Source organism: Ips typographus, linkage group LG12, assembly GCF_016097725.1.
Source record: "Ips typographus isolate SLU linkage group LG12, UJ_Ityp_2.0, whole genome shotgun sequence".
NCBI lineage: Eukaryota > Metazoa > Arthropoda > Insecta > Coleoptera > Curculionidae > Ips > Ips typographus.
Window position 1 is genome coordinate 118,859 of NC_138433.1, and position 26,572 is coordinate 145,430.

The following is a 26,572-nucleotide window of genomic DNA, read 5'->3' on the forward strand; positions in this document are numbered from 1 at the left end:
TAATTTGTAGGAAGAAAATTAAACAACACAACCAATTTAAAATAAGTTTATTTACATAAATGCACATGCCCCTTAAGTGCTATAACATACATTCAACGTTTTTCTTTTATTTACATTAAAAGCTCAACATTTTTTTGAATTTGGCACATAACGATATTTAAATGTATATAATCTCCGTAAACATTTACATAACAAACTTAAACGTACAATAATAATAATAGTTTGATGTTGCTTGCAAACTGTCAGTAAATTTGATCCTAAACCTAAAACATTTTATAAAACGTAAAGTAAAACAGAAGCGGCAACATGCGCGTACTTAAAAGCAAACCAGTTTACTGATCCTCCTAAATAGCAAGGTTTCTGAAAAAAGAAAAGTTATATAAGCAAAACTGGCTTTTCCCCGAACTGGTTGCGCCATCTGTTGTGAATGTCTCATGTTAGTTCAGTTGTTATGTCAGTAAGTGTTGTCAAATGGACTAAACGTCAAATGGAATGATGACGAACACCTGAAGCCATTCTCCGATCTAACGATTCTCAAAGATTGTCGTGCCAGAGCGTCTCCAGAAGCCACTTCATGATGGACAGCCAGTAATTCAACGGATGAAGCACGTCCATCGCTCTCATTAATGTCCTTCTACAAATCATTGCTCGTTTCGGTCCTCCGGAACTACTGGTCACAGATAACAGCACCCAGTTCCATTTTTAAGAAATTTTGCGTCCCCCATCCTCAATCTGAACGATTTGTACAAACTTTTAAGCGAAATTTGATTAAATTCAAGAAGGGAGGAGGAATGAGCGACAGAATCCAAGAATTTCAGCTACAACAGCACCTGATGGCCAGGTGCCTGCTGAAACCATCCCACTAACCATCCTCATAGCCTTCTTCTACCAACCAGTTGGGTTAGAGACCTCCACAATGGTGCCAAAGTCTGTGGTCGTCGTCTTCGCGATCTGCTTAAAGGAGTCCTCTACGATGTGACCCACCGGATGTTCTTGTTGTGCTCAAACACCTCACAGAGTCGAAAATCAGAATGTACAGCCTGTAGAGAGCTTTGCAGAGCTTGAACCCAGTCTGAGCGAGACCGACGTCCTCCAAAGCGTTATTGGCTACCACGAGGACACAACTCCACCCACAAAAGTAGTTAATTATAACCTTACATGTACGTGTATAGTCTTAGTAGATCAATTAAGCAGTAAAGCAGTCTTTTATTAAATTTTATTATTTCTGGTACTTTTAGTACTTTTTAGAGTCTGTTATTTTTTTTTAACTGGAAGAGCATCAAATGAGCGTTTTAAACAGTAATTTATTATTAACACTAAAAAGTACGAAAACACTTAAAATACTCGAAACATTAAACATAACAGCGGACGAGGTTGTGGTGTAATCGGTTTCGTTCGTGAACGCGCTAGAACCTGCAAGATTCAAGGTGGCAACTCTTACTTGGTAGGTGGTGTTCTTTGTCAGGTTGCTCAGAATGTACGTTTTGTCTGTAAAACACACCACATTTACTGTTTGAGTTTTAGCGTTGATTGTTGTTAGGGACCTTCGGCAATTTGGAGGAAAGTTTGCGCACTCCAGAAGGGTTCGTCCAGAGGACGGTACTCCACCAGAAATCCGGTCGGTTCCAGTGGCGTTAGTACCGTCTCGGTCGCGTTGGGTGGTTCAATGTAAATTGACATTGACGTTGAATTGGCTTCCACAATTTCAACAAACTCGGGCGGTTCTGGACGAGACCCTACAAAACTAACTGTCTCCCTCTCTCTTTTTATCAGGGAAACCCCAATTATTTACCCATTTCTAAGGTAAAGGATGTGACGAGAGTCCCTTCAGAGTTGGAGGCTTCGCACTTGTATTCCCCGAAATCTTTGGGACTCTCCAGGAAAACCTATAGAAATTACACTTACGGTGTGGTAAATCCAAAAGCGACCATAGGAAAACCGTGTAACGGACAGAGAAACGTAGGTAATTGCATGCGCGGGAGGAAGACAGAAAACGAAACAAATATCAAGTAGGCCATTTTTTTAGCGCGCCGTTGCCAAACGCCGTAAGTATTCAATACCCTCGACAAACTTACTTACGGCGTTTGGCAACAGCGCGCTGAAAATATGGCCTACTTGATATTTTTTTCGTTTTCTGTCTTTCTCCCGCGCATGCATCTACGTTTCTCTGTCCGTTACACGGTTTTCCTATGGTCGCTTTTGGATTTACCACACCTGTATACAGGGTAATTGATTGAATTTGAACATTTCTAACAAAAAATTGCAGAATACGAATCTTATACATATTTGTGTCTGTTTTATTTCTGGACAGTCCGTTAGTATACAGGGTGTCGCAAATTTGAGTAACAAACGATTCGGGTTGAAACGTTCCTGAGATATTGAGCAAAAACTTCAAAAAAAAAAACGAGAATCAACTTTGACTCCCTCTACCGGCTAAACGGGGCAACTTAGCCGCGCCCGCTCAACGTCACGTGATAGCCCCATTTATTAGCTTTATTTTTTTAAAGTTACATTCGATTATGGTTTAAAGTTTATGGTATTTGAAATAATATAAACGACAAAAAATGTTTAATATGGCGTTTCGCGAATATGAATGGTAAAGTAGGCTGTGCATTATATCATTCTGACGCTCCATCAAGAGTGCCAGGCAAATTTTTTCGTCACGATGACGTAATTTGACAGGTGGTTATAATATTATCTTGTTCAATGATGTCATCGTGACGTCAAATTTGCAACACAATGCACCGCCTACTTTGGTACGATTCAAGCATTTAGAGTTGTTATACGGTGGTTTTATACCGGGCGTTTCAAAGAAGCGAGTTATGGTCGATTTTCTGGAAAAGTGCACCAAAATTTCAAGCAAAAACAATTTAATATCGATACAAACATTTTACATCAAGTAGGCCTAGGATTTGACGTATTTTAAAATATCAGAAACCTGCAAATATTAGTAAAAACCTTCCAAAAACGACTAGAACGTTCCACAAGTGTCTTAAATCTGCCGATATTTTTTTAAAATTGCCAGAAGCCTCTAGAATAATTAAACTCCCTAAAAAACACTGTCACAGCAATCAGAGATATCATATTAGGCAGCATTTAAAAAGAAACTGTTTGTAAAACCTTACTAAAAACAGTTAAACCCAAAAAATGGCACCTAACTTGAGAAATGTCACTTAAAAGTGCTTGAATCGCTTGAAAACGTCAAACTGTACTTGCCTCGCGTTTGGCAACAGCGCGCTAAAAATATGGCCTACTTGATATTTTTTTCGTTTTCTGTCTTTCTTCCGCGCATGCAATTACTTACTTTTGGATTTACCACACCTGTATATAGAATGTGACAGGAACCCGCCATTGTAAGCTTCTTCCGTCACATTCTATCAACTTACGCTGATAACGGAGACTCTGGGATCGGTCGGATGGACCTTTTGGCCGATGTTTTTGTGTTTGTCCTTGCGGAACCACTTAAAGTTGGGTTGGGGCTCCGCTTCGACTTCGCAGCTCAAATTCACCGTACCACCCAGATAGCCGTAGACGATGTTGTGTTTTTCGTAGACGTTTCTCGGTCTGGGCGGATCTGTAATCGCGTTGGTAAGTGAACGGAGTGTACAGGGCCGTAAAGTCGCAAAAATACCATATTTTGCGACTAAAATATCGCCTTTTGGGGCTTATTTCATGCCCGCTTTGTGTACGGTGTTGGAAAGTGTAATCCAATTGAAATCCCTTAACAAAACTGTCGTTGATAAGCTCAATTAACGTAATAGAACACTAAATTTGTCTGAAAAACTGGAATAAAGTTGTTTTCCCCCAGGTTCCACCTGATACGTGATCTAATTAAAAACTTTTCCATTAAAAGCCTCGGATAAGTGGTAATTTTCATTCGTTTTAAACTTTTTCCCCTGAATGGGTAAAGAAGTACTACCACTTAGTTTTGAGGGAATATCTCAAATCTGACTAAAAAATATTTGCAATATGTGATATTATGGTAAACGAAATTTGACGCCCTCTAGCGGCCAAACGGTGTAATCAATCAACTCATGTGGGGATATTTTTGGAAAGCCTGAAATCTGCTCTATCTTTTGTTTTCTATGACATTTTGACGTAACTTGTCGAGTAAGGGAGTAGTTTAGGATCAAAGTAAGGTGTGTCCCAAAATATGTGATTTTAAGGTGAAGCAACTTTGACGCCCTCTAGCGGTCAAACGGTATGACCAATCAACTCATGCGGGGATATTTTTAGAAAGCTTGAAATCTGCTCTATCTTTTGTTTTCTATGACATTTTGACGTAACTTGTCGAGTAAGGGAGTAAATTAGGGTGAAAGCAGCGGGTGTCTAAAAAGTAGTGATTTTGTAGTGAAGCAACTTTGACGCCCTCTAGCGGCCAAACGGTGTAATCAATCAACTCATGGGGGGATATTTTTAGAAAGCTTGAAATCTGCTCTATCTTTTGTTTTCTATGACATTTTGACGTAACTTGTCAAGTAAGGGAGTAGTTTAGGATCAAAGCAAGGTGTGTCCCAAAATATGTGATTTTAAGGTGAAGCAACTTTGACTCCCTCTAGCGGCCAAACGGTGTAATCAATCAACTCATGGGGGGATATTTTTAGAAAGCTTGAAATCTGCTCTATCTTTTGTTTTCTATGACATTTTGACGTAACTTGTCAAGTAAGGGAGTAGTTTAGGATCAAAGCAAGGTGTGTCCCAAAATATGTGATTTTAAGGTGAAGCAACTTTGACTCCCTCTAGCGGCCAAACGGTGTAATCAATCAACTCATGGGGGGATATTTTTGGAAAGCCTGAAATCTGCTCTATCTTTTGTTTTCTATGACATTTTGACGTAACTTGTCAAGTAAGGGGGTAGTTTAGGATCAAAGTAAGGTGTGTCCCAAAATATGTGATTTTAAGGTGAAGCAACTTTGACGCCCTCTAGCGGCCAAACGGTGTAATCAATCAACTCATGGGGGGATATTTTTAGAAAGCTTGAAATCTGCTCTATCTTTTGTTTTCTATGACATTTTGACGTAACTTGTCGAGTAAGGGAGTAAATTAGGGTGAAAGCAGCGGGTGTCTAAAAAGTAGTGATTTTATAGTGAAGCAACTTTGACGCCCTCTAGCGGCCAAATGGTATGACCAATCAACTCATGCAAGGATATTTTTAGAAAGCTTGAAATCTGCTCTATCTTTTGTTTTCTATGACATTGTGACGTAACTTGTCAAGTAAGGGGGTAGTTTAGGATCAAAGCAAGGTGTGTCCCAAAATATGTGATTTTAAGGTGAAGCAACTTTGACGCCCTCTAGCGGCCAAACGGTGTAATCAATCAACTCATGGGGGGATATTTTTAGAAAGCTTGAAATCTGCTCTATCTTTTGTTTTCTATGAAATTTTGACGTAACTTGTCAAGAAAGAGAGTAAATTAGGGTGAAAGTAGCGGGTGTCTAAAAATTAGTGATTTTATGGTGAAGCAACTTTGACGCCCTCTAGCGGCCAAACGGTGTAATCAATCAACTCATGGGGGGATATTTTTGGAAAGCTTGAAATCTGCTCTATCTTTTGTTTTCTATGAAATTTTGACGTAACTTGTCAAGAAAGAGAGTAAATTAGGGTGAAAGTAGCGGGTGTCTAAAAATTAGTGATTTTATGGTGAAGCAACTTTGACGCCCTCTAGCGGCCAAACGGTGTAATCAATCAACTCATGGGGGGATATTTTTGGAAAGCTTGAAATCTGCTCTATCTTTTGTTTTCTATGAAATTTTGACGTAACTTGTCAAGAAAGAGAGTAAATTAGGGTGAAAGTAGCGGGTGTCTAAAAATTAGTGATTTTATGGTGAAGCAACTTTGACGCCCTCTAGCGGCCAAACGGTATGACCAATCAACTCATGCGAGGATATTTTTGGAAAGCTTGAAATCTGCTCTATCTTTTGTTTTCTATGACATTTTGACGTAACTTGTCAAGTAAGGGAGTAGTTTAGGATCAAAGCAAGGTGTGTCCCAAAATATGTGATTTTATGGTGAAGCAACTTTGACGCCCTCTAGCGGCCAAACGGTGTAATCAATCAACTCATGGGGGGATATTTTTGGGAAGCTTGAAATCTGTTCTATCTTTTGTTTTCTATGACATTTTGACGTAACTTGTCAAGTAAGGGAGTAAATTAGGATCAAAGCAAGGTGTGTCCCAAAATATGTGATTTTATGGTGAAGCAACTTTGACGCCCTCTAGCGGTCAAACGGTGTAATCAATCAACTCATGTGGGGATATTCTTGGAAAGCCTGAAATCTGCTCTATCTTTTGTTTTCTATGACATTTTGACGTAACTTGTCAAGTAAAGGAGTAGTTTAGGATCAAAGCAAGATGCGTCCCAAAATATGTGATTTTAAGGTGAAGCAACTTTGACGCCCTCTAGCGGCCAAACGGTGTTATCAATCAACTCATATGGGGATATTTTTGGAAAGCTTGAAATCTGCTCTATCTTTTGTTTTCTATGAAATTTTGACGTAACTTGTCAAGAAAGAGAGTAAATTAGGGTGAAAGCTGCGGGTGTCTAAAAATTAGTGATTTTATGGTGAAGCAACTTTGACGCCCTCTAGCGGCCAAACGGTATGACCAATCCACTCATGGGGGGATATTTTTAGAAAGCCTGAAATCTGCTCTATCTTTTGTTTTCTATAACATTTTGACGTAACTTGTCAAGTAAGGGAGTAGTTTAGGATCAAAGCAAGGTGTGTCCCAAAATATGTGATTTTAAGGTGAAGCAACTTTGACGCTCTCTAGCGGCCAAACGGTGTAATCAATCAACCCATGTGGGGATATTTTTGGAAAGCTTGAAATCTGCTCTATCTTTTGTTTTCTATGACATTTTGACGTAACTTGTCGAGTAAGGGATTAAATTAGGGTGAAAGCAGCGGGTGTCTAAAAAGTAGTGATTTTATGGTGAAGCAACTTTGACGCCCTCTAGCGGCCAAACGGTATGACCAATCCACTCATGGGGAGATATTTTTAGAAAGCTTGAAATCTGCTCTATCATTTGTTTTCTATGACATTTTGACGTATCTTCTCAAGTAAGGGAGTAAATTAGGATCAAAGTAAGGTGTGTCCCAAAATATGTGATTTTAAGGTGAAGCAACTTTGACGCCCTCTAGCGGCCAAACGGTGTAATCAATCCACTCATGGGGGGATATTTTTGGGAAGCTTGAAATCTGCTCTATCTTTTGTTTTCTATGACATTTTGACGTAACTTGTCGGGTAAGGGAGTAATTTAGTGCCAAAACGACGTATGTCAAAAAATATGATATTTTCAAAAAAAGTGCAATTTTTCCTTTTGCTATTAAAAGGCAGGATAAAACAAAAATTGGCCGGAATTGGGGGAGTGGGACCCGCCTTTAATCAATCAATTGACTGACAAATTAAAAAATGACCACTAAAACCACTCCAGGACGTTGCTTTCTCGCGGAGCGAGTTACTCGAGGGTAACCAGCGCCATGAAACGAATACACTCTATAGAAAGTCGTATGTGTTTATTGTTAAACGTTTGTTATACAATTTTCACGTGATTCTTGCCGATAATCGACCGAAAATTAATCAAAACAGTGTACAATAACCTAAAATACTGCTAAACGCGCACAGAAAATGGTATGAAGACAAACCTTCACTTGACAAGCGTCACATTTTACTTGTCAACCATGACAAGACAGGTAATAATGGAAAACAAATGGTATGAAGGCAAACTTTCACTTGACAAATGTCACTTTACTTGTCAACCGTGACTAGACAGGTAATAATGGAAAACTGTCAATTAAATCGATACTTACGGTTAATAATAAGGGAAATCTCGACAGTTTTGAATGTTCCCGTTTCCAAATTCATGGCCTGGCAGATGTACTGGTGCTGGCTGTCTTCGGCGGTCGCGTTTAATATCAAAAGCCCATCTCCCAGCACCTTATACTTGGAATCTAAAAACAAAAAACCACCAAAAAAAAGCTAAAATTTCAATTAAACCACCAAAAATGTGTACTATTTGTGGGTTTATTTCCGTCGACCAGGATCTGCGGGTCGCCGTTCCTCGCCTCGCAATTCATCACCACGTCCCTGCCCTCTTTGCCCTTCACCAGGGTTGGGGTGTTTACGATCGCGATCGGATCTGGAAAATGCGAAAATTGTGCAAAAAAACGCTAAACGTCGCATCATTTCGACTTGCCATTTAAAACTTTTTTTTTTTGATTTACAGTCCCTCTCTTTTATCGAAAAATCTGATTTAACTCGAGGGTCGTAAAGCTTTCGAAACTTTTCGCCATTTTTAATGAATTCATCATTATCCGCGTTGTTAAGTTCGTTTGGACGGTCGATTTGCCGTTAATTGGACGCTAAATACCCGGAAAAGTGTCGCCGATGTTGAAATGAAAAATTAAACTACTCTGTACATGACAATATAGGTATATTGAATGTGGGGTAGAAAGGGATAATTATAATTTTGCCCAGCTCTAATATGGCTAAAAGTCATTTCAATGACGATTTATATAGACATATACAGGGTTCAAGGACGGTAAACGGTAAAGGATTGCTCGAAATTTTGACACCGCTTTTCTAACTGACTGTATCAAATTTTGTAGTTTTTTTTATGTTATTGAATAGGAAATTTAATGAGGATTCCAAAAATGTACTTAAAACAGTCATTTTTTAACTCCAAGTGGGTTTTACAAGCGATTTTGTCCGTGACTGTCCTTTCAAACTGTGTTTTTGGCTGTTCAAACTTTGACACCCATTTTTCCCCTGACTGTACCAAATTTTGTAGTTTTTTTTATGTTATTGAATAGGAAATTTAATGAGGATTCCAAAAATGTACTTAAAACAGTCATTTTTTAACTCCAAGGGGGTTTTACAAGCGATTTTGTCCGTGACTGTCCTTTCAAACTGTGTTTTTGGCAGTTCTAACTTTGACACCGCTTTTCTCCCTGACTGTACCAAATTTTGTTAATTTTTTTATGTTGTTGAATAGGAAATTTAATGAAGATTCCAAAAATGTACTTAAAACAGTCATTTTCCCACTGTAAGTGGGTTTTACAGACGATTTTGTCCCTGACTGTCCTTTCAAACTGTGTTTTTGGCAGTTCCTAATTTGACACCCATTTTTTCCCTGACTGTATTAAATTTTGTAGTGTTGTTTTATGTTATCAGATAGGAAATTTAATGAGGATTCCAAAAATGTTCTTAAAACAGTCATTTTCTAACTCCAAGTGGGTTTCACAGACGATTTTGTCCCTGACTGTCCTTTCAAACTGTGTTTTTGGCAGATCAAACTTTGACACCGCTTTTCTACCTGACTGTACCAAATTTTGTATTTTTTTTATGTTATTGAATAGGAAATTTAATAAGGATTCCAAAAATGCACTTAAAACAGTCATTTTCCCACTCTAAGTGGGTTTTACAAGCGATTTTGTCCGTGACTGTCCTTTCAAACTGTGTTTTTGGCAGTTCTAACTTTGACACCGCTTTTCTCCCTGACTGTACCAAATTTTGTTAATTTTTTTATGTTGTTGAATAGGAAATTTAATGAAGATTCCAAAAATGTACTTAAAACAGTCATTTTCCCACTGTAAGTGGGTTTTACAGACGATTTTGTCCCTGACTGTCCTTTCAAACTGTGTTTTTGGCAGTTCCTAATTTGACACCCATTTTTCCCCTGACTGTATTAAATTTTGTAGTGTTGTTTTATGTTATCCGATAGGAAATTTAATGAGGATTCCAAAAATGTTCTTAAAACAGTCATTTTCTTACTCCAAGTGGGTTTTACAAGCGATTTTGTCCCTGACTGTCCTTTCAAACTGTGTTTTTAGCAGTTCAAACTTTGACTCCACTTTTCTCCCTGACTGTACCAAATTTTGTAGTTTTTTTATATTTTTGGATAGGAAATTTAATGAGGATTCCAAAAATGTACTTAAAACAGTCATTTTTTAACTCCAAGTGGGTTTTACAAGCGATTTTGTCCGTGACTGTCCTTTCAAACTGTGTTTTTGGCAGATCAAACTTTGACACCGCTTTTCTAGCTGACTGTACCAAATTTTGTATTTTTTTTATGTTATTGAATAGGAAATTTAATGAGGATTCCAAAAATGTACTTAAAACAGTCATTTTCTCACTCCAAGTGGGTTTTACAAGCGATTTTGTCCGTGACTGTCTTTTCAAACTCTGTTTTTGGCAGTTCAAACTTTGACACCGCTTTTCCCCCTGACTGTACCAAATTTTGTAGTTTTTTTATGTTATTGAATAGGAAATTTAATGAGGATTCCAAAAATGTTCTTAAAACAGTCATTGTCTTACTCCAAATAAATTTTACAGACGATTTTGTCTCTGACTGTCATTTCAAACTGTGTTTTTGGCAGTTCGAACTTTGACAACGCTTTTCTACCTGACTGTACCAAATTTTGTAGTTTTTTTTATGTTATTGAATAGGAAATTTAATGAGGATTCCAAAAATGTACTTAAAACAGTCATTTTTTAACTCCAAGTGGGTTTTACAAGCGATTTTGTCCGTGACTGTCCTTTCAAACTGTGTTTTTGGCAGTTCTAACTTTGACACCGCTTTTCTCCCTGACTGTACCAAATTTTGTTAATTTTTTTTTGTTATTGGATAGGAAATTTAATGAGGATTCCAAAAATGTACTTAAAACAGTCATTTTCCCACTCTAAGTGGGTTTTACAGACGATTTTGTCTCTGACTGTCTTTTCAAACTGTGTTTTTAGCAGTTCAAACTTTGACTCCGCTTTTCTACTTGACTGTACCAAATTTTGTAGTGTTCTTTTATGTTATTAGATAGGAAATTTAATGAGGATTCCAAAAATGTTCTTAAAACAGTCATTTTCTCACTCTAAGTGGGTTTTACAGACGATTTTGTCCGTGACTGTCTTTTCAAACTGTGTTTTTAGCAGTTCAAACTTTGACACCGCTTTTCTCCCTGACTGTACGAAATATTGTAGTTTTTTTTATGTTATTGAATAGGAAATTTAATAAGGATTTCAAAAATGTACTTAAAACAGTCATTTTCTCACTCTAAGTGGGTTTTACAAGCGATTTTGTCCGTGACTGTCCTTTCAAACTGTGTTTCTGGCAGGTCAAACTTTGACACCGCTTTTCTCCCTGACTGTACCAAATTTTGTAGTTTTTTTTATGTTATTTAATAGGAAATTTAATAAGGATTCCAAAAATGTACTTAAAACAGTAATTTTCTCACTCTAAATGGGTTTTATAAGCGATTTTGTCCCGGACTGTCCTTTCAAACTGTGTTTTTGGCAGTTCATACTTTGACACCGCTTTTCTACCTGACTGTACCAAATTTTGTAGTTCTTTTTATGTCATTAGATAGGAAATTTAACGAGGATTCTAAAAATGTACGTAAAACAGTCATTTTCCCACTCTAAGTGGGTTTTACAAGCGATTTTGTCCGTGACTGTCCTTTCAAACTGTGTTTTTGGCTGTTCAAACTTTGACACCGCTTTTCTCCCTGACTGTACCAAATTTTGTAGTTTTTTTTATGTTATTGAATAGGAAATTTAATAAAGATTCCAAAAATGTAGGTACTTAAAACAGTCATTTTCTAACTCCAAGTGGGTTTTACAAGCGATTTTGTCCGTGACTGTCTTTTCAAACTGTGTTTTTGGGAGTTCAAACTTTGACACCGCTTTTCTCCCTGACTGTACCAAATTTTGTAGTACTTTTTTATGTTATTGAATAGGAAATTTAATGAGGATTCCAAAAATGTGCTTAAAAATATGATTCGGTCACTCCAAGTGGGTTTTACAGGCAATTTAGTCCTTTAAACCGCGTTCAAAATTTAGATCCCAATTTTACTAACTTAACAAACCAGTTTTTCCTGAATTACTAGAAAAGGTGACAAAAAAAAAATGAAAAAAAATTGCAGGAGACCAAAAACGTTCCTAATCAACTCCTTAACTTAGCACGGTAAGGTTGCAGGACCGTTTTAGCTTCCAGTATACAGGGCGTGCATGAAAAGTATGGTGATTGAACGTTTTCGGTCAGCCTGTACACATTTTTTGAGATAGAATTTTCTGCTCAACACCACTGGAAAGAGAAGCTCGAGACGGCTAATTTGAGCCATTCAACTTCCCTAAACTCCCAAAAAATAACCGAGTTACAGGCTGTTCAAATTTTCAAGCAGAATTTCTTGAAAATTTGTTGCACCAAACCAGTTTTTCCTAAATTAACTCGAAAAATTTGAAGGAAAGCTGAAATTTTCGTAAAAACCTGCTAAACTCCTGGAGTTTCACAGTCCGCCACTATACAGGGGGTACATGAAAAGTAGAGTGATTCAGATTAGTGACTTTTCAAATTAAATGACAGTCAGGACAGGAAAATGATTCAATTCAAGCAAATTTCAATTAGACCCATAAATTTACTGGTAAATTTTCCTGTCACATTGAATTTCACTTTACCTTACCGGTTCATGGTAAATTTACCATTAAGCACTGTTTACCGTCCTTGTACAGGGTTAACCATCCAACCCCTTCCAAACTGATTCATTCAAGTCCTAGAGAAACAAGTTATTTAATTCGTTCGCTGCTATTGGTCGACTCATTAGCTCTGACTAATGAAGGCTGGATGATTGACCGGTCTAAAGCCATCTATCAGCAAATTAGGGCCATCCCCGAATTATTAACAGAACCTCGTTAAATCATACAAGATTCACATTAGAGCAACGTACGGTCGATAAAATAGATAGCTGACTCACTATGCAAAGTAATTAAAGCCCGATCTATTAGTGATATATCGTCGATTTAAAATCTGACCCTAAAGTTAGCAGAAACTGCGATTTACGACCCTGTAGGAATGGCCCAACAGGATGTTACTCCCTGGCTATAATAATTAATATTACTTATTTGCTTGCACAGGCAAAAATATGATAACTTTTTGGTTACCCCAAACTTTGTTTTATATTTCCTGTTCCTAAACAAGCAAACTTCATCTTTTGCTAGTCCCCTTAAAAGGATATTGAACAGGAAATTCAGTTAAAAGGACTAGAAACAAATGTACTTTTATACAGGGTGACTACACTACTCTACTCACAAGCGTTCAACGTCTACTCGAAAAAAGTATCAAATGCACTACAAAACCAAGCCACTAAATGCACTTGACACCTTTAAGGAGTCACATTGAACACGTGCGTGTACACTCAACTAATCAAAACCTCCACATTGAGGGTCAAGTGTATTTAGTTTCCCTGGTTTCTAGCAATTTACCTTGGGTCGTAGTGAAAGTGGCGTATATAGTGCTAAGGGTTGTGTGTCTATTTTTAGGGGGTGTCTTGTGTGGAGTTTCAATTGTAGCGATTTTCCCGTCAGAATCTTCTAGAAAGAAAGGTGTTTGCTAGTCGGTTGTCAAAATTGAATGTAACCCTTCCAGGGAATGTTTTAGTGTTCAGTGACAGAACTAGAGTATGCTCGTGCTACTTCAATGACATTTGTTAGAGCAGGATGCAGACAGGTCATAGAAAACATTATAAATCCAGTTCTCCATTTTGAATGGGAGGCCATGAAGCGCCTACGCCTACTATACTAGAAGGTGCCTGTCAAAAATTCCAATATGGTGGGAATAATGCTGACAGTTTGTATTTTTAGTTTGCATATAAGTTTTTCAGCAATTCAGGCAAAAGCCCAACCCTGCCACTTTTTTACTTTACAAAAAACTGGAGACTAACCTAACCTAACCTAACTCAACGCTTTGATTTTACTCCAGCACTATACTCAATAGTAGGCTTTCTAGTACAGTAAACTTATAAGGTACTTGTTACATGCACAGGTATGTGAGTTTTATTTTAAAGCATCCCACATTAAGAGAGCAACTCTTGGTAATAACATAATTTTGCTTACCTACTTTCAAGTATTTACAGATTTTCGTACATTGAACTAGTTTGCTGTGCATTGCACTGTCCAGGACACCAACTTGTTTAGGCCGGACTAAAAGCTCTATCTAACACATATCCGGATCGGGAATGGACCTTTCTTTGACGTTTCACTCACAACTTGCAATCAACTACACGAAATAATAAATAAAAACATATTTTTCACTGCATCTGAATAGGTTTTGTGTATATAAAACCGCTAACCTAAAATAATGACATTTTAGGCTGTCTAGCATAGAGGGCGGTGCATGAAAACGCAAATTTGACATTTATTCCAAAGCTACTGGGATCCGATGAAATCACATGACTACATGATCGCAAAATTATACAGAGGCCACGTGACTTTTGGATCATATCGCGCTCAGTTCCCAAAGAGAACTAGCTGTCAGGATGACATCTATTTTGAATTCCCAATTTAAAAACAACAAAAAAGTGTTAAAAGTAAAGCTAAAGTTGCATATTTGTGTTGTTCCTGAGTTCTGTTAGTTCTATGGGGCCTAGGGCCAGATTGTGAAGCAAGAGCAACTTCTAGAAAGTGTAGGTAAGTTTCCCAGTCCCAAAAGACACCCCAACTTATTGAAAGCTTAGAAAAACTAAGTTTTTAAACTCAATTGCCTGTTATTGTATTACTTTTATGTTAATAAAACGTGGTTTCAAACACACACATTTAATCTACTAGATTTATAATGTTACTATATGAGTTAGGTTAGGTTTTAGGAAGTATTTCCCAATGAAACCATTCACTTACCTGCAACAAATAACTGGAACTCAATTTGATCTTTGTTTTGATCTTTGGTTTTGCAATAGTAGGTTCCCTCGTCCTCCTTACGGATCGTTTTAAAAATCAATTGGCTGCCATGCGAGGTGTCCTGTTTGACGACGTTATTTTCCGGCCTGTTATCTGCAAAAAGCCGTGAGTCAAACAGTTGCTTATTCCTGTCGCACTACCGTACTTATGGGCCGATTTTTAGGGTTGCGCCACACCACTTGGGCACCTTCGTCCGGATCTCTGCACAGCACGAAAAAGTTCGTTTCCCCTTCATATTTATGCGCCGCCGGTAGACTGAGGAACAGTTTGGAAAAGGCCGAATCTGCAAAGAAAAACCGAGTTGCACTTATTTTAGTGTTTACCATTAATCTTCGGCACCGATATCGGTGTAAGTATGGGGAACATCAATAAAATGTTTGGTTTTTTTTCTTCTTAAAACGCTTAACTTACAGAGCACATCAATCTTAGCGTGAAGTCCCCGTAATCCGAGATAAGGGCCAGGAGAAAATTTTATATTTTGTGAGTGAAGGCTAAAACGATTAAGAATAATTGGTTAATAAAATTGAGGTTATTAATCACCAAATACAAAAAAAACAAACGATTGCCGCAATCCGAAATCATAGACACCCTTGACAATGACAGTGACGGTTAGTTCTGTCAGTGGCTGTTGAGCAGTGTTGCCAAACGTCAGGCTTTAAATAATACACACATACGCAGTGTTGCCAATACGTTAAGCGTTTCATTTCAGATTTTAAACATTTCTGTGCTAAAAATCCTTAAAGCGAACAATTAATACTCAAACTGATTATCCCACTTGACAGTTAGGCGTCACTACTGAAATCATGAAGCTATAAAGACAACATTCATACGGCGCACAGACTGAAGGAATAAAAACTCAGCAAAAGGACGCAAACAAACATTTCCGAAAACTTTTTTCTCCCCAATTCCGGGCAAAAGCTTTCTAATTCGAGTTTGTAGTGCACCTTTTGCCCGAAAAGTCTCCCTTTGTAGGACTAGGAGAGAGGAACCGACTTCCACGTTAAGACCGTTTCAGTTTACGGATAATTACGCTGGCGGAGTGCTGAAAGTTTGTTGCGGGCCTTTCCGAAAAGCTTCAAACTGAAAGAAATATGTTTTACGTTCAGGCTGCCCTCTGTAATGACTTGTATGGCTGGTTGCCGCTTCGTTTAGTAGTGAAAATTGCAGCAACAACACGAAAATAGCTGAAATTAAAGCAATTTCTGATTGGACTATATACCGGACAAACTGATGGGATTAATTATGGCAAAATTGCGCTTCCGTTGCCGGACTGTATTGGTCGAATATTTAGGAAACAAGCTGGCCAATTGTTTGTTTTCAGGGACTGAATTTGGGTGTTTCTGTTGTTCCAGTAATACGATAAATAGCTTTACTATCGGATTAGCGTATCGTGGATTCAACTGTAAAATGCCACCCACAATCATTAAAACTTTGTTAACGTAAAGTATAAAATGCAAATAGTTTCAAGTTTGAAACTGTAATATGCGTTTTTGCCATTATTCCACGTCGCACAAATACATTCCTTGGACGTGACGTCGTGGCGCTTTTATATACGAATATTTAATATGACGATATGAACTGCCTTTTAAAAATATGCAGTCTCATAACACAGCGGCCTGTGACGCCATTTTGTCTGTCATTTCTTGAAACTAAGTGAAAATTCAAAATGGCGGCCTGTGACGCTATTTACAAAATGGGCCGCCGGGAAACAAAATCTAGCAATCCTTGATTGTTTACCGCCCTTGCACCGGTCCAACTTTGATTGGTCCAGTCTAACAGCAGACATTTGCAGCGCCTACTATACAACACGGAAAGAACGTGATTTTGACGCGATTCAATAAAACAAAAATGTCGACCGTCAAGTTATGTTAATACCACCTTTACAAATGAAAAATCAGGTTGTTTTCGTGTTTTCCCCCAATAGATGGGCCCTATAGTAACAAACCGACTCCAAACTCGTTTTATATTAATGGTGGCGGTGGAAAACGTGCCCAAAGTGAGTTAAACGCCTCTACTTAACCATCCTGTGTAAACGCACGCACTGTTTATTCGCTATTTCACGCTGCTCCCTGTTTTAACGGGATTTAGGTTGGTAGTTCAGTTTTGCAATTAAAGATCATAATTATAATGAATTGCAACTTAAATTAATCGAGTTTAATTACGAAAATCTTTGTTCTTCCAGGGAATGAAATTAAACTTCCCGGAGCCTGACTACATATTTTTAAGCTGAAACGTCCCTATTTTTCATTCTGATTAATCTCCACTGCATAATTAAAGTTAAGCCTGATTAAATCTAAAAAAAAAAAAAAAAATACCGGTAATATGAATGAATCATAACCTAACAGTCCACTGAACGTTCTAATGCGAACTTAAAATGCACCCCAAGGAAAAATTATGTCCGACGCTGACCAATTCCCCCCCATACATAATGGGGAAAATCGATAAGTTAAGGGGAATTTATCGCCGTCTCAAGTATCCCTTCTTCAGCCAAAAACGTTTTCAGTCTCTTTATGAAATAATTCAAACAAAAGGAATGCAATCTGTTGTACTTTTCGTTAAGTCTCACAAAGCGAATCGGCTGAAACAAAGACGAATGGGAAAATTTACACCGTCTCGATGAGTGGGAGAGAGAGAGAGAAGTTGAGAAGTATTTTGATTGTAGATGTGACAGTGTGTTGCTTCGCTCCAGCAGTCTTGACGTTTATACGGTTTTAGTCAGTTGAGTCAGAAAAGGATGACTAAGAACATTTCCAGCTTCTTTATAGAGAGAGAGAGAGAGATAAAGCTTGAATTTTTCCATTAAACTTGTTAAGAACTATTCATTTTCTGATGCTTGTGACAGTTTGTTGTAATAATTAAGTTTCTCCTCTCAAGCAGTGTTGTTGTTTCATTTTTGCGTGAGAGTGATGAGGAAAAGGAGTATTTTAACTAGTTGTTTGATAAAAATGTGTGTTAACAATATATCTGCACGTCAAATCGATCAAAACCGTGTTAAAACAGCGGTAGATACAGTATTTTTGCTTAAACTGTAAACAGTTTGTGTGGCATGTTGCATTCCTTCACCAAGTGTCAAGAAAAATGACCAAATCCTTCCACTACCCTAAAGTTTTAAATTCACTGTTTTGACCCTAAATTACTTTGACAAGTTACGTGAAAATATCATCCGAAAATAGCCCCACACGACAAGGACGGTAAACAGTCACAGGCAGCCATTTTTGATGCTTGTGACAGTTTGTTGTAATAATTAAGTTTCTCCTCTCAAGCAGTGTTGTTGTTTCATTTTTGCGTGAGAGTGATGAGGAAAAGGAGTATTTTAACTAATTGTTTGATATAAAAAGTGTGTTAACAATATATCTGCACGTCAAATCGATCAAAACCGTGTTAAAACAGCGGTAGATACAGTATTTTTGCTTAAACTGTAAACAGTTTGTGTGGCATGTTACATTCCTTCACCAAGTGTCAAGAAAAATGACCAAATCCTTCCACTACCCTAAAGTTTTAAATTCACTGTTTTGTCCCTAAATTACTTTGACAAGTTACGTGAAAATATCATCCGAAAATAGCCCCACACGACAAGGACGGTAAACAGTCACAGGCAGCCATTTTGAATTTTCTGTCAAAATATTGACTTGCACCTCATTTTAAAGGAAATTTCTCGTAGTTTCAAGAAATGACAGACAAAATGGCGTCCCAGGCCGCCATTTTGAATTTTCTGTCAAAATATTGACTTGCACCTCATTTTAAAGGAAATTTCGCGTAGTTTCAAGAAATGACAGACAAAATGGCGTAAAATAAAATAAAATTGCAATTTAATGCACCAAATTTTCAAAAAATGATCATGTCATTATTCAATGCTCGTGCTGTCGCAGACCGACGTGCTGATCGGGCAGCACCAAATGCGTTTTACGGCCTCGGACCCCTTCGGAAAATTGCCTCGAAAACGGTAATTTTCAAGGCGGAAACTGATGTTTTCCCGAGCCGGGAAACGCGAGGAAAAACCCGTGAAAATGACTTTTATTGAAAAGTTGAGGTGCTCGTCTGCGAGATTACGTTACATTTTTCTTTAGACGATCGCGTGTCCTGTATGGGATTTGTTTGAGTGCGGTCACGTGACCGGAACATTAAAGCACCACAAACAGAACGGTTCAGTTTAGTGTAGGAAAGTGTCATGCAGCGTTGCCAAGTCATCCCGATTTTTGCAACTTTAGACCACAGTTTGACAGTTTTGACGTTAGTGACAGTTGTCAGTGTTATTATGCACCTGATCTGTCCCATTCAAAACTCAGCTTAAGTTGTACTTGAAAGTGTCAGGGAAACGGGCGTTAATAGAAAAACAAAACCAACCTAACTGCAACCCTCCTTACCTCTGCACGAATAACGGGTTGCATAGCCAATCGTTACGAATTGAAAAATTATCATTTGATCGTCAAACAAAACCGATGAGCTACCGTCATTACGACGTTGCAAGATTGTGCCCCATTAAAACTTTCGAGGAAAATCCTTTTTGCAGAGGAACGGTCGGGAAAAAGGAAAACGCTTTTGATTAAGAGCTAGTGCACTGAAATAAGTGCCTCAAAGTTTTATGCAACTTTTCCAGTATCGCTTTGAAACTTTTTGCAAAAATTAAACTCGATTCTAATTTTCCTCAAGTTCGTTAATATTCGGCATTTTTCATAATTTGTACGTGCACGACGTACATTTGTTTTTCCAGCATTGTTTGGGATGAATCCGTTATTGTATTGTTTTTCCAGGGAAATAAATGGGGGATTTAGGCCAAAAATGCTTAAGCGCTCGATTCAGCGCTTTCAAATTGATATCAATTTATTTTACACAGACCGTTTTAATTGAAACTCTCTCGCTAAATTGTTTATCGTACACTCCTCGGAGGAAGTTTATAAATCGGGACAGGGTTAAGTGGATCGTTTCATTTACGACTGCAATAATTATAATATTTTTAGGTTAGGGCCAGAATGAGCGATCTGGCAACGTTGCTTTATTAGTTGTAACATATAAATTTGGTGCTATTAAGTTAATGCGTTGGCTCATGTGGTGCCAGATTGATTGCATATACATTTTATGTATTCATTTAACTGTATCGATTGGGCAACAACGCGATTCATTGACAGAACTAATTTTAGAGAAGCTGGCGCCTCTATTTTTAAATGTCTCAACTATCGATTTGTCTCGAATATGATTTTAACAACCTAAATTCCATAAAAGCAATGTCTTGTTCACTCCCGACCAAATGTAATTCACACCCATTCGGCCGTACACATCCATCCAATTATTACAGTGAAATCAATCCCAGTTTGAAATAGTGTATTAACACGTCGATGACGTGATAATTGAATATTCATGACGGATTCACACCAATGAACTGTTAAGTTCATTTATTTTAGTTTGACGCCCTCTGGTAGCTAAACAACTAAACCTATCAAAGCACGTGACCATATATTTAGAAAGCCCATTTAATTGGCTATCCATTGACGTATAAAAGTCTAGACAAAATCTTGCAAATGACTCAGTTATTTAGAAATGAATGACAGGTTGCACTGAAAATTTGTAAATTTATTCAAGCCAACTTTGACGCCCTCTGGTGCTAAACAACTAAACCTATCAAAGCACGTGACCATATATTTAAAAAGCCCATTTAACTGGCTATCCATTGACGTATAAAAGTCTACACAAAACCTTGAAAGTAACTGAGTTATTTAGAAATGAATGACAGGCTGCACTGAAAATTTGTAAATTTATTTAAGTCAACTTTGACGCCCTCTGGTAGCTAAACAACTAAACCTATCAAAGCACGTGACCATATATTTAGAAAGCCCATTTAATTGGCTATCCATTGACGTATAAAAGTCTACACAAAACCTGGAAAATAACTGAGTTATTTAGAAATGAATAACAGGTTGCACTGAAAATTTGTAAATTTATTTAAGTCAACTTTGACGCCCTCTGGTGCTAAACAACTAAACCTATCAAAGCACGTGACCATATATTTAGAAAGCCCATTTAATTGGCTATCCATTGACGTATAAAAGTCTACACAAAACCTGGAAAATAACTGAGTTATTTAGAAATGAATGACAGGTTGCACTGAAAATTTGTAAATTTATTTAAGTCAACTTTGACGCCCTCTGGTGCTAAACAACTAAACCTATCAAAGCACGTGACCATATATTTAGAAAGCCCATTTAATTGGCTATCCATTGACGTATAAAAGTCTACACAAAACCTTGAAAATGACTGAGTTATTTAGAAATGAATGACAGGTTGCACTGAAAATTTGTAAATTTATTTAAGTCAACTTTGACGCCCTCTGGTAGCTAAACAACTAAACCTATCAAAGCACGTGACCATATATTTAAAAAGCCCATTTAATTGGCTATCCATTGACGTATAAAAGTCTACACAAAATCTTGAAAATGACTGAGTTATTTAGAAATGAATGACAGGTTGCACTGAAAATTTGTAAATTTATTTAAGTCAACTTTGACGCCCTCTGGTGCTAAACAACTAAACCTATCAACCCATGTGATCATATCTTTAGAAAGCCCATTTAACTGGCTATCCATTGACGTATAAAAGTCTATACAAAATCTTGAAAATGACTGAGTTATTTAGAAATGAATGACAGGTTGCACTGAAAATTTGTAAATTTATTTAAGTCAACTTTGACGCCCTCTGGTAGCTAAACAACTAAACCTATCAACCCATGTGACCATATTTTTAGAAAGCCCATTTAATTGGCTATCCATTGACGTATAAAAATCTACACAAAATGCTGCAAATGATTGAGTTATTTAGAAATGAATGACAGGTTGCACTGAAAATTTGTAAATTTATTTAAGTCAACTTTGATGCCCTCTGGTAGCTAAACAACTAAACCTATCAAAGCACGTGACCATATATTTAAAAAGCCCATTTAACTGGCTATCCATTGACGTATAAAAGTCTACACAAAACCTGGAAAATAACTGAGTTATTTAGAAATGAATGACAGGTTGCACTGAAAATTTGTAAATTTATTTAAGTCAACTTTGACGCCCTCTGGTGCTAAACAACTAAACCTATCAACCCATGTGACCATATCTTTAGAAAGCCCATTTAATTGGCTATCCATTAACGTATAAAAGTCTACACAAAACCTTGAAAATGACTGAGTTATTTAGAAATGAATGACAGGTTGCACTGAAAATTTGTAAATTTATTTAAGTCAACTTTGACGCCCTCTGGTGCTAAACAACTAAACCTATCAAAGCATGTGACCATATATTTAGAAAGCCCATTTAATTGGCTATCCATTGACGTATAAAAGTCTACACAAAACCTGGAAAATAACTGAGTTATTTAGAAATGAATGACAGGTTGCACTGAAAATTTGTAAATTTATTTAAGTCAACTTTGACGCCCTCTGGTAGCTAAACAACTAAACCTATCAAAGCACGTGACCATATGTTTAGAAAGCCCATTTAATTGGCTATCCATTGACGTATAAAAGTCTACACAAAACCTTGAAAATGACTGAGTTATTTAGAAATGAATGACAGGTTGCACTGAAAATTTGTAAATTTATTTAAGTCAACTTTGACGCCCTCTGGTAGCTAAACAACTAAACCTATCAACCCATGTGATCATATCTTTAGAAAGCCCATTTAATTGGCTATCCATTGACGTATAAAAGTCTACACAAAACCTTGAAAGTAACTGAGTTATTTAGAAATGAATGACAGGCTGCACTGAAAATTTGTAAATTTATTCAAGCCAACTTTGACGCCCTCTGGTAGCTAATCAACTAAACCTATCAAAGCACGTGACCATATCTTTAGAAAGCCCATTAAATTGGCTATCCATTGACGTATAAAAGTCCATACAAAATCTTGCAAATGACTGAGTTATTTAGACATTTTTTGTACCCAGCTAAGTTTAGACAATATCGGTCATTTAGTACTAATTTCGCTTACCATCACGTTTAATTTATATGGGAAATGCTTATAGTGGACTGGTTTGCTTCAAGCAATTTTCGACCCTAATCACTTTCTAAGAATTAACTTGCATTCATTTGTTTCTTCCCCTAAATTGTCACAACAACCCAACAAGTTTATCCAGTTATTTGGAACACTTGATCCCAAAAATGAACATTATTCTGGCAGTAAACTGCATCGTACATCAACGAGTTATCCTGTTAGCGTGACAGAGAGAGAGAGAGAGTTTTACGTACATTTTGGGCGTCAATGTGGGTCGCGTTTCTAACATAGCTCCTGACATATTGTATCAATATTACGGCATGTACGGATAAACAGCCCATCGGTATTCAGGTCTTGTGCGGGGGAAGGGTGTAACATGCCGCCCAACGTGACGTGGTCCGCCCAAAACTGAATAAATGCCACCCGGGGGAAAAAAAAAACGAATAATTTGTGACGTAAAGTTTCAAACCACATTTTGTCGACGGTATCGGATACTTGACGGCGTTTGGCAACAGCGCGCTGAAAATATGGCCTACTTGATATTTTTTTCAAAGCAATCCTTTAAATGTCTACCGTCCTTGCACCTATACTACCTTATTATTAGAGACTATTAGCAATTTATCAATATTTCAACGGAATGATTTATTAAAAGTTTGATAAATGGTTGAAAATAAAATAGTAATTACAAACCAACGGTGGAAAGTTTAAGTTCTGTCTCGAGTTTCACCAAATTTTTCGAGAGAAATCAAACACTTTCCACCTGAGTAATATACGTACAACTTCTTCAGCGGAAAAGAGCAGTTTCACCTGAATAATTCTTTCAGCGACGCAATTTTAATTACACGGGAAAATGCTTTTCATTAGGCAAACAGACGCTGGTGGAAAATCGCGTCCATTTTGGAGCACAGACTACGACGAAAGAGGCTTAATCTAAACGGTCGCGGAATAAATGATCTCATTTTTCACGAGCGTCCGTTTAAGTTAAAGAAGCAGAAATATAAAACGCACTCTTGCCGCCATTATTGTTTGCGATGTACCAGTTCTAAGTAAGTTCAATTGTTCATTGTCTACTCTATTTTCTGCACTGGCGTGAGTCGTCTGTCAAAATAATTGACATCAGACAGGAATGTCAAAAAAACGTCAAAGTGCTTTCCCAGTGGTTGTTGTCGTTTCGAGAATAATCTCAACACGGTAAAATAAAATAGAACATAACATCTTATTTTATTTTAAAATATTAAATGTTTTAATTAATTATTATTTATTTTTTTTTCTAATTATTATTAATCTCAGATTTCGGTTACTTTTAGTTTTGCTTTGCCCCCTTCAACTTAACATTATAAAACAATTAATCACTTACCGAACAGAAGAGACAAAAGAACGAAAATGCCACTCGGAGCTGACTTCATTACACACCAAAAATCTGTAAAACAAATTGGACGTTAATATGATAATAGTGATAGGAGGCGGTTGCGTGTGGCAACAATTGATTCGTTTTTCAGACTGTAGGTGTCGCGTCGATTTGTATAGTACAGAATTAATAGTAAACAAAGTGGTTTGCGAGGGTTGGGTTAGGTTTTGTTTCCCCGGCGGCGTATGGATCCTGACGTCACAGTAAAGTCTCGGGCTCGTAGTAAATTACCGGTAAAGTAAATATTTTACTTTACCAGGAAAATTTGTTTCTGGCAGGTCAAACTTTGACGCCGCTTTTCTCCCTGACTGTACCCAATTTTGTAGTGTTTTTTTGTGTTATTGAATAGGAAATTTAATGAGGATTTCAAAAATTTGCTTAAAACAGTCATTTTCTTACTCTAAGTGGGTTTTACAGGCAATTTTGTCCGTGGCTGTCCTTTCAAACTGTGTTTTTGACAGTTCAAACTTTGACACCGCTTTTCTCCCTGACTGTACCAAATTTTTAGTATTTTTTTATGTTATTGAATAGGAAATTTAATGAGGATTTCAAAAATTTGCTTAAAACAGTCATTTTCTTAGTCTAAGTGGGTTTTACAGGCAATTTTGTCCGTGACTATCCTTTCAAACTGTGTTTTTGGCAGTTCAAACTTTGACACCGCTTTTCTAGCTGACTGTACCAAATTTTGTAGTATTTTTTATGTTATTGAATAGGAAATTTAATGGGGATTCCAAAAATGTACTTAAAACAGTAATTTTCTCACTCTAAGTAGGTTTTAGAAGCGATTTTGTCCGTGACTGTTTATACAAACGGTGTTACTAGCAGTTCAAACTTTGACACCCATTTTTTCCCTGACAGTATTAAATTTTGTAGTGTTGTTTAATGTTATCAGATAGGAAATTTAATGAGGATTTCAAAAATGTACCTAAAACAGTAATTTTCTCACTCTAAGTGGGTTTTACAAGCGATTTTGTCCCAGACTATCCTTTCAAACTGTGTATTTGACAGCTCAAACTTTGACATCGCTTTTCTCCCTGACTGTACCAAATTTTGTAGTATTTTTTATGTTATCAGATAGGAAATTTAATGAGGATTCTAAAAATGTACTTAAATCTGTCATTTTCTTACTCTAAGTGGGTTTTACAGGTGATTTTGTCCCTGACTATCCTTTCAAACTGTGTTTTTGGCAGTTCAAACTTTGACACCGCTTTTCTCCCTGACTGTACCAAATTTTGTAGTATTTTTTATGTTATTAAATAGGAAATTTAATGAGGATTCCAAAAAAGTACTTAAAACTGTCATTTTGTCACTATAAGTGGGTTTTACAGACGATTTTGTCCCTGACTGTCCTTTCAAACTCTGTTTTTGGCAGTTCAAACTTTGACACCGCTTTTCTCCCTGACTGTACCAAATTTTGTAGTATTTTTTATGTTATTGAATAGGAAATTTAATGAGGATTCCAAAAATGTACTTAAAACAGTCATTTTCTTACTCTAAATGGGTTTTACAAGCGATTTTGTCCGTGACTGTTTATTCAAACTGTGTTTTTGGCAGTTCAACCTTTGACATCTATTTTTCCCCTGACTGTATTAAATTTTGTAGTGTTGTTTTATGTTATCAGATAGGAAATTTAATGAGGATTTCAAAAATGTACTTAAAACTGTCATTTTCTTACTCTAAGTAGGTTTTACAGGCGATTTTGTCCGTGACTATCCTTTCAAACTGTGTTTTTGGCAGTTCAAACTTTGACACCGCTTTTCTAGCTGACTGTACCAAATTTTGTAGTATTTTTTATGTTATTGAATAGGAAATTTAATGGGGATTCCAAAAATGTACTTAAAACAGTAATTTTCTCACTCTAAATGGGTTTTACAAGCGATTTTGTCCGTGACTGTTTATTCAAACTGTGTTTTTGGCAGTTCAACCTTTGACATCTATTTTTCCCCTGACTGTATTAAATTTTGTAGTGTTGTTTTATGTTATCAGATAGGAAATTTAATGAGGATTTCAAAAATGTACTTAAAACTGTCATTTTCTTACTCTAAGTAGGTTTTACAGGCGATTTTGTCCGTGACTATCCTTTCAAACTGTGTTTTTGGCAGTTCAAACTTTGACACCGCTTTTCTCCCTGACTGTAATAAATTTTGTAGTTTTTTTTTTGTTATTGGATAGGAAATTTAATGAGGATTCCAAAAAAGTACTTAAAACTGTCATTTTGTCACTATAAGTGGGTTTTACAGACGATTTTGTCCCTGACTGTCCTTTCAAACTCTGTTTTTGGCAGTTCAAACTTTGACACCGCTTTTCTCCCTGACTGTACCAAATTTTGTAGTATTTTTTATGTTATTGAATAGGAAATTTAATGAGGATTCCAAAAATGTACTTAAAACAGTCATTTTCTTACTCTAAATGGGTTTTACAAGCGATTTTGTCCGTGACTGTTTATTCAAACGGTGTTACTAGCAGTTCAAACTTTGACA

The 26,572-nt window shown here is 36.9% G+C and overlaps 1 protein-coding gene and 1 long non-coding RNA gene across 7 annotated transcripts in view; one reads left to right on the top strand and one right to left on the bottom strand.

Annotated features, from left to right (window-relative positions):
• Positions 1-32: 32 nt before the first annotated feature.
• LOC145736270 (neural cell adhesion molecule 1-like) overlaps positions 33-26,572 on the bottom strand; it is a 57,672-nt gene continuing 31,132 nt past the window's right edge. For 2 of the 5 annotated variants that reach the window (XM_081990598.1, XM_081990599.1), the window contains exons 2-11: positions 24,042-24,104; positions 14,860-14,997; positions 14,655-14,807; positions 13,245-13,352; positions 8,008-8,133; positions 7,805-7,945; positions 3,387-3,574; positions 1,793-1,886; positions 1,545-1,736; positions 33-1,488 (exon numbers count right to left, since the gene is read on the bottom strand). In XM_081990598.1, coding sequence (XP_081846724.1) covers positions 1,280-1,488; positions 1,545-1,736; positions 1,793-1,886; positions 3,387-3,574; positions 7,805-7,945; positions 8,008-8,133; positions 13,245-13,352; positions 14,655-14,807; positions 14,860-14,997; positions 24,042-24,090 — 1,398 coding nt within the window. In that variant the 5' untranslated portion in view covers positions 24,091-24,104 and the 3' untranslated portion in view covers positions 33-1,279. The remainder of the gene's footprint in view (positions 1,489-1,544; positions 1,737-1,792; positions 1,887-3,386; positions 3,575-7,804; positions 7,946-8,007; positions 8,134-13,244; positions 13,353-14,654; positions 14,808-14,859; positions 14,998-24,041; positions 24,105-26,572) is intronic. The other 3 variants (XM_081990601.1, XM_081990600.1, XM_081990602.1) reach the window with 3 other exon arrangements.
• Positions 13,960-15,401, top strand: LOC145736271 (uncharacterized). Of its 2 annotated transcripts, none has more exons than XR_014179863.1 (4): positions 13,960-14,447; positions 14,714-14,819; positions 14,878-15,067; positions 15,128-15,401. It is a non-coding gene; the product is annotated as an uncharacterized LOC145736271 (long non-coding RNA). The 2 variants fall into 2 exon arrangements; XR_014179862.1 differs by having other exon boundaries at positions 14,878-15,063.